Source organism: Haliotis rubra, unplaced genomic scaffold (assembly GCF_003918875.1).
Source record: "Haliotis rubra isolate DU_JTF1 unplaced genomic scaffold, ASM391887v1 Scf9, whole genome shotgun sequence".
NCBI classification, from domain to species: Eukaryota; Metazoa; Mollusca; class Gastropoda; order Lepetellida; family Haliotidae; genus Haliotis; species Haliotis rubra.
This window is the reverse complement of record NW_025767634.1, coordinates 4,226,814-4,239,016: the sequence shown is the minus strand read 5'-3', so window position 1 is coordinate 4,239,016 and position 12,203 is coordinate 4,226,814. Positions and strand designations below refer to the sequence as shown.

At 43.2% G+C, this 12,203-nt stretch overlaps 1 protein-coding gene across 4 annotated transcripts in view; it reads left to right on the top strand.

Moving 5' to 3' along the window:
• LOC124263872 (probable low-specificity L-threonine aldolase 2) overlaps window positions 1–10,698 on the top strand; it is a 29,320-nt gene extending 18,622 nt beyond the window's left edge. For 3 of the 4 annotated variants that reach the window (XM_046698593.1, XM_046698594.1, XM_046698595.1), the window contains exons 7-10: window positions 2,035–2,090; window positions 3,150–3,286; window positions 8,136–8,263; window positions 10,400–10,698. In XM_046698593.1, the coding sequence (XP_046554549.1) occupies window positions 2,035–2,090; window positions 3,150–3,286; window positions 8,136–8,263; window positions 10,400–10,564 (486 nt within the window). In that variant the 3' untranslated portion in view covers window positions 10,565–10,698. Of the gene's footprint in view, window positions 1–2,034; window positions 2,091–3,149; window positions 3,287–8,135; window positions 8,264–9,737; window positions 9,898–10,399 lie in introns of those variants that run through there. The other variant, XM_046698596.1, reaches the window with a different exon arrangement.
• The last annotated feature ends 1,505 nt before the right edge of the window (window positions 10,699–12,203 follow it).

Here is a 12,203-nt window from a genome sequence, read left to right as displayed (position 1 = left end):
TAGAGCAGACTACCTTCGATCTACTCACGCAGAAAACTCTGTTCCTGCTTGCCCTAGCCACGGCAGCTTGTATGTCTGAGATACATGCGCTGGACCTTGGACGAACTAGATTCGACACGGGGCTCTGTGCTGCACTACATCTAGGACTTAGATGGGACTTTATTGCAAAGAATCAACTACCTGGTCAACCAGATAGACAGTTCCATGTGCCAGCGCTATCTACGATCCTCGGACCAGAGGACACCCAGGACTTATCCTTGTGTCCTGTCAGAGCCTTGAAGATATATTTTCAAAAGACTAAAACAAGGAGAAGAAAATTCAAGTGCCTATTCATCCCCTTGTCGGCGGAGACAGCAGTGGAAGTCTCAAGAACGACAATATCGTTTTGGATGAGAGCCGTTATACTAAGAGCCTACAAAGCAGCAGGATTAGAACCTCCAAGAGCTTCCAACCCACACAAAGTCAGAGCACTGGCGTCAACACTGGCTCTGTATGGAAATTGCTCTATATCATCGATCATGGAGGGCTGCTTCTGGAAGTCAGACACGGTGTTTGCCAACCACTACCAGACATAGCCATCTAACATCTCCGGCATTTACCAGTTTGGGCCTCTTGTTGTAGCACAACAACTAACGGTTCCTCAAAGGCGCTGAGTTGAAATCTCACCCTTTATCACGTTGACTTGTTGATAACTTTTACTATGGAAAAAGTTCTAGTCTGAAGTCCATGCGCACAGTCTAGACTAGGCTAGCATGAGTGATTAAGACTCTGTACGGGTAAAGATCTTATCTGTACGTAAAGGGGTCGCAACTCATTTATGATAAAGATCTTATCATAATCTATGGGTTGTTATAGATAACTAGTAAAAAGAAGATACTAGAATATCTTAAGCCACATGAATCTACAAGATTCACTTGTCTGAGAGAGAAGTAAGACAAGATGGTGGTCCCCCCCGAGTTACAACGGAAGTTGGAAGAATAGGATCTAGGAAATGCCGTTATGCTGTTCCCATGGGGGGGGGATACAGGACGTATCTATGGACAGCTGTTGAATCCAGGAAGTGGCTTGACCCACCACCAATCCGTAGGATTCTATAAGCAAAAGATCATGAGTCAGGATAAGGAAAAATATGTAATTTCTTAAGTAAAATTGATATTTTATACTTATCCTGACTCATGAGGAGAAGCCTTCCCAACCTCCCCGCTGGAAACACTTCAGGTTTCACAGTTAACTCAGGTGAATGGGCTAAATTCAGGAGGGAGTGGCATGTATGGCAGGTCACATGACTGTTTGCGCGGAAAAAGGGAGGCAACTCGTGGGTGAGTGAACTTTTACGTCCGCTTAAGGGAACTACAAGGGATTCAAGTGTTCCACTACCGTTCGCATAGAAGAAGGAGATAAGCAAAATATCATGAGTCAGGATAAGTATAAAATAACAATTTTACTCAAGAAATTACATTCTTATTGCCTGCTCAAAGTAAAAAAACCCCTCAAAGTCATTTTATATGGTATTTTTACATTTGTAAAATGTTGTTCTAATGTGACCTAAGAGCTCTATAACCTCTTTAATGAGATTTGCAGGGATCCTAAGAAGCTGTTCCAGTTATCTGAAAAAGGTGATCGGTGGTGAAGGTACATATTTTGCATTACAGAGTGTGCAAAAAAGGTGATCGGGTAACAAAGGGAGTGAGTGAGTATGGTTTTATGCCCCTGTTAGCAATATTCCAGCAATATCACGGCGGGGGCACCAGAAATGGGCTTCACACATTGTACCCATGCCACGTCGAAGACCCAAGTTCAATTCCCCAAATCGAACCTGGGTCTTAGGCGTGGCAAGAACGTTTAACCACTAGGCTACCCCAACGCCCCGGTTAACAAAGGGGTGGAACGTGGAAGATGGTCACCATTGCATAACATGTGCTTGAGTGTGTACCCCCATGGCCCTGTTGTCGAAGTGTGAGTCATGTAGCAACTTGCTCTGCTTTGTACTCACTGTATGTCTCCTGTGGCTGTTGTAGCTTCCATCCTTTGCAGGGTCTTGCATGTCCAGTTGGATCAATCCTTGCAGGAACCAAAGACTTTATATACATGTAAGTATACAACTTACAGTTTCTTGATACACAATACTGGTATGAACTGGTTTTCCTGGTGCCAGGATCGAGCCCACCTGTGACCGGGTGTAAAAACCTTGGAGTCTACTTTGTGTGCAGACTCTTTCAGTGTTGTCACAACCCCTCTTGTACAGTACACAACCCTGTGCACTTAACCCACGAAACCGTTGGTATATGACCAGATGGTGGCCACAAACACCTAGTTGTGGGTACAGCAACGTGCAGTAAATTTGGACAAAGTACTGTTACTATGTGTCCCAGTCAACCTGTGAATGAGTACCTCGTAAGGATGGGAAAGCCGAAATAACTCAGTGCCTTGTGGCAGCACGAGTTGTATCCTTCCCAGGGAGCTGAGATTGATAATACGATGTGCCATTGAGATTAACATCCAATGATCGAGGGAAAAATACCAGCGCCTTGAGCATGATAACCTCTCAAGACAGATTTGCTTCATTATCCTGACCCAACCAATCCACATGGAAGCCATAAAATCCCCCAGTATAATTGTTGATTAGAGTCAGGTGAATGTGTGTTCAGAGATTCCCTGTTTGTTGTTCTACCCAGCAGTCTATCTATACGACAGCACCATGTAAATAGCATGGGCCACACAGGCCTGTGGTTGATGTTATAAACTACTATGAGCAAGCAAGCATAAGGTACCCGGGGCCCCGCAAGGAGATTCTCTGATAATACCTCACAATGGAATTTCCTTTCAGAGCAAGTCAGCATAATGACATCTTGATTAAATATATCTTTCAAAACAAACAATGATCTATAATAAAATTGACTGTGCCCTTTATACAGTCAGAAAAGACCTACACTATGGCCACTTTTAATATATAATTATGAATATACTAATCAAAGATATTTTCACATGGTATGACAGATTGTCTACAGCCATGAAAAACTTAAGTTTTCTTTTACCTTTTTTAACTGCCAGTAACATTTTATAGGTAACAAAGTCATGTGTTAAAGTCTTCCAGCCTTTTAGTGTGACTTGATTATGTTTAATCATGGTCATTTTGGCATACTTCTCAGGGCACGGAGAACGAGAAAAGCTCTGGGAGGTGGTATGAGACAAGCAGGTATTCTCGCTGCAGCCATGCTAACATCCCTTGACACAATAGTGCCTCGCCTCCATGAAGACCACGCCAGGGCAAAGAGGCTAGCTGCAGGTACAGTACAATGAAAACACAATGTCCTGTCAGAATATGGTTAAACATGTGTAGGATTTGAACCCTCACTCTCAGCAGGAGGCACCAAATAGCCAGTACACTATGTCAGCTATCTAACCCACTCAGCCACCGAGGTTTGAGAGTTAAACAACTGGTAATCATATCACATACTTTGTGTACCCCTCTCATGAATGTAAGCAGGCATTGCTGCTACTTCTGAAAGCTATGAATACACATGGCCTTTCAGAGACTGGTAAAGTGCACAGTGAGTGTAATAAATATCTAATATTCTCAGATTGGCATTCTGGTTTTACAATACTGATTTTGCCATGGCAAGTATGGGTTCTGGTAAGATGGGTTTGTTTGTTTAATGACATAGTCTAAAATAGGCTAAATGCATAGTCTAATTTCCCGAAATATACATGAGGATTCAGAAATTGAAAATGGAATCTCTGGAACAAGGAAGGCATTTCTCAGTTATAATTGCATTTTTCTTTGGATGATGATGAAATGACATTAAACAAGTTAAGGATGGTTCAAAAGTATTTTTCATATTTTTCCTTATCCTGACTCATGCTTATTGGTTGTCTCCCTTTCCTTTCAAATGCTAGTGGAACACTTGAATCCCATTTTGAAGCTCCCTTCAAAAAAGCGGACGTAAAATCACTTACCAGGAGTCACCTCCCTTGCTAGGTTTTGGCGGGAAACGGTGCCACCTGTCTCCCATGCTCTTCACTCTCTCCTGATTTGCCCAAGTGGGCGGTTGTGAGAGCACCTGGTCCCCTATACGGCATTATATCATTTTATTATTTAGGCTTTTCTTCTAAATTAGCTGTATAAGGCTTTAGTTAACATTTACCTACAATATTTTACGGAATTCTCAAATTTCTCCGTTTTTGTCACGTTTTTACGTGATTATTCACATTGTTTACAATTGATGAAATCTTGTTCTGGTTGTAGGTATCGTTTGTCTGCTGTTGATCCGCATAACCTATGTCCTAATTGCAAGCCTATATGTTTATCTGACACTCAACAAGTTGTGTCTTCATCTGTCTGATATTGCATTTTATAAATATTCATATTATCTGTCTAGACTGGCGGCGACAGGTCCTGACGAGAATTACATCGAAACCGGGCTAAGCTTGCAGAGGACCGCAGTTGGTGTCTGAGCAGATACACCATTCCAGTGGTCTACCGGTCGCGTCACTGAGGAGATTCACCGCCATAGACAACGCTGGCTCGAGGAAGAGGTCATCTACATCTGGAGACACCCTCTTCGCGAGTCTAAGAAGACTAGGGCATCATCTTCCCAGAGGAAGAAGTCAGCTACAACTAGACTTCGGCCGAAGTCTCCCACATGGGGCAACGCAGAAAACGAGGTCCTTTTCAGCTGAGATCATCCCTCTGGAAGAAGTAGATGTCTACGATGAGCCGTCCATCCTCATCCCTGAGATCACATCTAAGAAGAAGATGAAGACATCTTCTACAGTGACCACGCAGGACAACCTTTCAACACAGACGTTCGGCACGAAGGATCAACCCCCTTCGAAAGAAGCCTCATCCGTCTCAGATGCGTCGTCAGTACAACACACAACGCAGACCTTCAACCCAGGCACCTTTATGCAGCAGATGTTGGACCTGATGGAACAACGGTTCGCGCAGAGATGCGCGAAGAGCGACGCCTGCTCGCGACGAACCCCAAGTGAAGGTCAACTGAGCAGCACACCACGTCTGTTGGGAACCAACGCCCTGCAGAGCATACAGGAAGATTCCAGCTCGACTACAGCGTCCGCGCGAATACCTGGCAGCCATACCAATGTGGAATCCGCACCAACTACGTTCAGCGGAAGGACCAGACGTTCGCCGAACCCACACAGATCATCATCTACGCCAGATACGGACGTTAAGTCCACGAACCTGCGCTGCAATGGTTCGTTACCAAGGAGAAGAGAATCAACGCCCGCATCGAAGGCATAGAGATTCGTCACAAGACTCCAACCCTCGACAAAGCCGCTTCACCAACACGCAGGTTCGCGCCAAGGCATGCAAGGTCATCTCTATCTCCACGCAGGTCCCCTGGCGATGTCACGAACACATTCACGAACGTGATGGTTAAGCCACGAAGGTCACCATGCAGGTCAGCCTCTACAGATCGCCATGCAGGTCACCACACAGATCGTCTCACAGATCACCTTACAGATCTCCGCTCAGACGACAAAAGAAGACATCCATCCTCAGAGCAGGACGATGACGGCGGAATTATATTCTCCGACTCGGAAATCAAGTCATGGATGGCCAATGGTTTGGAACTCGCATCACCCTCTAAGGAGACCGACGAAGCACTATCATACTTGATGGTGAATGATGATATAGACTCACTCAAGATGCCACCTATCGACCCAGTCTTAGACGTTCCAGACAACCTCAGCACAGCCTTCAAGAAAGCAACTAAATACCAGACTCAGAGTATTCGTGCTGCTCAACGCTAAGAAGTTCTCTCTACACCACATGGAACCCTTCATGAAGGCCCCAGAGATAGATGAGAATTATAAGATCATCAATGACACTCGGACTAAAGCTTACAAGATAGAAGATAAAAAGCTGGCACAGTTAGACACAGTAACCAGACGAACCTTCTTCGGCCTAGCCAGGTCAAGAGCTATCAACGAGACTCTCATCTCGAAGTTTAAGAATTCAACTTCAGAGGAAGATAGAATGGTTTATTCAGCTCTACTTACACAGAAAAAGGATCATCAGTTCATGTCTGAACACCTATCATCCATTTCTGCAGGCCTAACGTTATCAAGAAGGCAAGGACTGTTATCTTCATGAACTTGGAGCGAGAAGTTTACCAAGACACTCTACAGAGCCCCTTGGTCAGCACCATCCATTTTTGGAGGAGAAATTGATGAAGTCGCCAAGGAAGTCGCTAAAGATTCCCGAGAAGTAATGATGATCAAGTCTATCGATACACTGGCCAGTGTAATACGCCAAACCTCCTAACGCTATTCTGGCAAATCGAAGTTTGCAGGCATCCAGAGAGCAAGGGATAAGAAATCAGGCAACACTAAAGGAAATAAGGATTCTTTTCACGCCCATCCGCAAGAGCTCCAAGAGGTAACTACGGAAGAGGTCGGCCCTTCGAGGCTTCAGAAGTTCCAGACGATGAAATACAGGTTCGAACGACTGGAGTCTTCCACCCCAGCCGCTCCAGTACAACCCTCACAAGTGGGTGGACGTCTACAACTCTACTGGAAGAATTGGGAATTCTTCAAGACGACTTCAGATCTCAGATTCTACGCGACAGGTTACAGGATACAACTACAAGCAGTACCACCAGTAACAATCAACCCTATGGTTCACAACCACGCTGCAGACCAGAAGGGAAATCTACTAGAAGCCATCACATCTCTACTAGAGAAAGAGGCAATAGAAGAGATAAAACACTGCGCCACACCAGGTTTCTACTTCCCAATTTTTCTTGTACCAAAGAAAATTCAAAAAGAAAAGTTCGGACGTGCACGCCAAGGAATAGAGCTTATAGTCCATGTACACGTCTAGAACAGACTAGCATGAATATTGGACCCTGTACTTGTAAGGAATTACTGGTACATGGATAGGGTCACTACCCCACTTGATATGACCATCAAGAGTTGAGTTATTTAAATCCACATGTACGGTTACAGAAGAGTTTGATATATTGTGGTCCCCCAAATTACCAAATTATTTCACATATGGATCAACAGCAGCAGTGCCATTTAAAGTTCCCATGGGGGTATATAGGACGTAAATTCATCACTAAGGAATCCAGAGGTGGCTTGACCCACCACCTATACCGCCGGATTCTACAGCAGCATAAGCATGAGTCAGGATAAGGAAAAATATGTAATTTTCTGACTAAAATTGATATTTTATACTTATCCTGACTCATGAGGTAAGCCCTCCCAACCTCCCCTCAAGGCACTCTGGATTTCCCAGTAAATCAGTGTGTCGGGCTATAAAATACGGAGAGAGTGAAGAGCATGGGAGACAGGTGGCGCGTTTCCCGCCAAAACCTAGCAAGGGAGGTGTCTCCTGGTAAGTGATTTTACGTCCGCTTTTTAAGGGAGCTTCAAAAGGGGATTCAAGTGTTCCACTAGCATTTGGAAGGAAAGGGAGACAAGCAATAAGCATGAGTCAGGATAAGTATAAAATATCAATTTTATTCAGAAAATTACATATTGGCACATTTTTATGCCAAAAGGTCATGTAATTATCTGTGTCCAACATATGTTTCTGTCCCTGTTGTTTGCAGAAATGCATGTTAAACAATATACATGTATATCTTAAAGGCACAATATCACACATTTTCTACAATATTTTGACCTATATTTTATATATTGGGGGCATATGCACTCTATATGCATAGGATGTCTATAAAGAGCACTCCAAGGGACATTACACGATGGGGTTCGCATGAAATAATGTTTGGTCTGTAGAGGGCGCAAGAGTCGTTTTAATGCAACGTTGTATTAATTCATTTGAATTTTTAAATTTAATATTGTAATCTAAATACAAAATTGTTTTTGGGAATAAATTATATGGTAGCTTCCCTGAGGGCTGATAGTTAGTATTATTGAGAGAAATGCTTTATGTACTTTAAGAGATGTGTGGTGTGACACTGTGCCTTTAATGTAAAATCTGTAGCATGTCATGTGGTTTGTTTGCCTCATACATGCTTGACAGTTTGAATTTCCACATTCATATTGTATGTAAAGGTAGGAATGAGGAGGCTTCAATAATTAACAGGAAAATTAATGTATTGAATGACCTGGAAGATTTGATAGACTTTCATACTTTTTAACTCCAGGTATCATGGCGTCCCCATCAAACAAAGTGGTTGTTGTTGACGTTCCTGGGGTACAGACCAACTTGTTTATGATGGAGATTACCAAGTCAGGACTAACTCCAGACGAACTGTGTCAGAGGATGAGTGAGGTAATTCATTGGAAAACATTATCTGCCCTCTGTGTGAAGGCCACTAAAGAGTGCATTTCTTAATTGGTCGAGTATCCAGTTTCATCAAGCAATCTGGTGCTGTGTCTATTATAAGGCCATGTAATTGTATGGGAGTTAACATTACATACTGTAGCGCTGTGTTTGTTCTGTGGAACAGGGCTCATGATCCAAGAGATGCTTCCCAAGGCCACAGGGTTCTGTTCATGCACGCTGATGCTGTACCTAGACTAGACTAGAACTGTCAGGTCATGAGGCAAACTAGTATGACTAGAACTGTCCGAGGTCATGAGGCACACTAGTATGACTAGAACTGTCCGAGGTCATGAGGCATCCTAGTATGACTAGAACTGTCAGAGGTCATGAGGCACACTAGTATGACTAGAACTGTCCGAGGTCAAGAGGCACACTAGTATGACTAGAACTGTCAGAGGTCATGAGGCATCCTAGTATGACTAGAACTGTCACGAGGTCATGAGGCATCCTAGTATGACTAGAACTGTCCGAGGTCATGAGGCATCCTAGTATGACTAGAACTGTCAGGAGGTCAAGAGGCAGTATGACTAGAACTGTCCGAGGTCATGAGGCATCCTAGTATGACTAGAACTGTCAGAGGTCACGAGGCATCCTAGTATGACTAGAACTGTCAGAGGTCATGAGGCACACTAGTATGACTAGAACTGTCAGAGGTCATGAGGCATCCTAGTATGACTAGAACTGTCCGAGGATCATGGTCATGACTAGAACTGTCAGATCACTGAGGCAGAGGCAGTATGAACTAGAACTGTCAGAGGTCATGAGGCATCCTAGTATGACTAGAACTGTCAGAGGTCAAGAGGCACACTAGTATGACTAGAACTGTCAGAGGTCATGAGGCAGAGGTCATGAGGCACCCTAGTATGACTAGAACTGTCCCGAGGTCACGAGGCACATTAGGACTAGAAGAATGTCAGAGACTAGAACTGTCCTAAGTCATGAGGCATCCTAGTAATGACTAGAACTGTCAGAGGTCATGAGGCATCCTAGTACCAGAGGTCAAGAGGACATTAGTATGACAAGAACTGTCAGAGAGGTCATGAGGCATCCTAGTATGACTAGAACTGTCAGAGGTCATGAGGCACACTAGTATGGTGTATGGTTTACCACATGCACATGTCAGTTAACGGATGGTGTGATGAAGCTGATGGGACTCATACTCACAGCCCAGCAAGAACAGTTGTGATTTGGCCTCAGCTTTTTGTTTGTTCATGCACGGCGATACGATGTCCCGTTTTCTTTCCTTTGAAAAGAAGTTTGACAAAAGTGTAACCCATAGATAAGCAGACCCCTTCTACAGCAGACTGCTTTTTTTTGGTCCTCAAAATTCGGCTTATCTCACGGTAATATACAGTCATCAGTACATCACAATGTGGCTGAAATCCTGCCGACATGACGTAAATCAAACTCATTTTCACAGTGGTACTCAGGCTGTTGGGATGCCACATGGTGCTAGTGAACGCACATCATTGTCCAATCAGAAATCAGAGAGGGGAGTTGGAGGAAGGGGAGAAGTTGTTCACTCAAATCTCAAGGTCGGAACAGGATGGGGTGAAAATAGTTGTCCTGGTGGCTTAACAGAATTAAGTGAGTTGAAATAATGAGATCATTATCCTGTCTCTTTCCCCTTCACTTGGTGTGTATAGCCTCCCTAGTGACCTGGGCATCCTTTCACAAAGCACCAAGGTGATCGTAAGTCACTAAGGTAACCTTAGTGCAATGTTAAAGAATGGGAGTTCAGGTTAACCTTAGTAAATGTTGCTTCGTGAAAGGAGCCCCTGATCCCAAACTTTGTTGATTTCTTCTAACTCTGATGGTGTAGATGATGGCATTATATCAATCACTGGATTGTCTTGTCCAGACTTTATCAGGCTGCTGTCTAAGTTAATCAACAAAGAAAATATAAAAATATGGTGCTTCCAGATGAACAACATTTTCTTTATAATTGTCTTCATTCATTCACAATGAACCTAACCCATCAGTTTCAGATAGTGTATCCTTTCAATTGTACTTGTGATATTTTCTGCATGGAAGTTTGAAGTGTTATTCTGGGTGCATTTCCATTTGAATTTCATCTTCCAGGTTACTGATGCTGAGAGGGACAAACTGGGATACAGCGTATCAGCTCTAATGCTGCCATTTTCAGAAATGGGTATCCGTCTGGTCACCCACAATGACATCACTGACGAGGATGTGGACCGCACCATCAGCAAGTTTCAATACGTCCTTGCAGAACTGTCGCAGTGATAATGAAACATGATAGTTCAGAAACAGCAGTGCCGTATTTTATTTGAGGTATACAGTCAGAGATTCACCATGTAATACCTTCTTCATTCTTGTACATTTGTTTTGTTGACAGTATTCCACCTTATCACTCAGGGTTTTATTGTTTGTTGTTTAATGCTACACACATAGTCCAGCTGAAGGGGTCGTAGTCGGCACAGGTACTACAGATACGTACCCCAGGTACGTTTCTGTATACAGATATGTACCCTAAACAAAGTAAAAATACAGAAACGTACCCAGTACCCTAAAAGGCGGACGAGTCCATATTCCGCAATGCAAAACCGAAACCGCAAGTAGTTGTTCCGGTTCAACTGTTTCCGAGTGGTATCCATATGCATCCGTTACTGTTCTCATTACTTACTTACATAACGCAATCAAATGTATCTAATACAACAGCATGACGGTTCCGATCAAGAATTCGACACAATGGGAATGGAATGGTCCTAGGGTACGTTTCTGTATTCGCATTATGGCCTGGGTACATATCTGTATACAGAAACGTACCTGGGGTTCACATATCTGTAGTACCTGTGCCGACAACGTCCCCTTCAGCCATAGTCCTGGGATGTTATAAGGACTATCAATACTCCAACCTGGACCGGATAATACTGTTATTGCTATTATAATCAAAATTATAAGGCCAAAAAAATAATAGGTCCGTTTCCGGTTACCCAACTGATCCTATCCTAACCCCCGACCCTAAATCTTTTTTTAACCAAGTCAAAATCAGGAGTGCATTTCAACTCATCAATTTTTCATCCAAATCACCAAAAGTTTTAAAATAAGATAAAATCGACCCACCTACCCTTTTTTTAAAAAGCATGTAATAGGACATGGATATACCGGTATATTGGGGTGGGGGGGTGGGTGTGTGTGTGTGTGTGTTGCTTAGGTTGTGAGGACATTTAGTTACCAAGCTTGACCACTTGATCAATAAAGTTGAGTCAAACGGCCAGCAGTTGCTAGTGACGGTTGCTTACCCTGATTTAACATTACATCTTGAGTAGCATTTAGTAGCTGGTATGATGAACAGGAACGATATTTTATGGATAGACAACTTGTTTATTGCAATGTTTCGGTGAAGATGCTAACATCCCTACGGCTTACCATCCTCTAACCAATGACAATCAAGATTAAGGATCCCTTACTCTTTGTCCATCAGGCTTCATAGCCATTAACTAGGATCACAGCAACCATCAGTGATGTCATCACACTGTACATCAACCTTGTTGACTGTGTAAACTCAAATAACCTTCTTGTACCGGTATATATTCTCCTTGCAGGGGTGGAAATAACTTTAAAATTGCTAGTGTACTCAGGTACAGTAGCACATGTAAAATCACTTGCCCTGATAAGTTTTCCACTATACCGGCCGTTTTCCTGTTGATTTTTTAAATAAACAACATTATTAACATTGGAAAGTCAATTGTACCCGGTACAGCATGATATACAAATTTGCTTGCCCGACAGAAAAAAACACTGGACTCGGACGTCGGGCAATGGGTTATTTCCACCCCTGCCTTGTACATAATGTTGTGTATCACTTGCTTGATAATGGCTTTAGCATCTACACTGCCATGTTGCATCCATTGCAATAAAA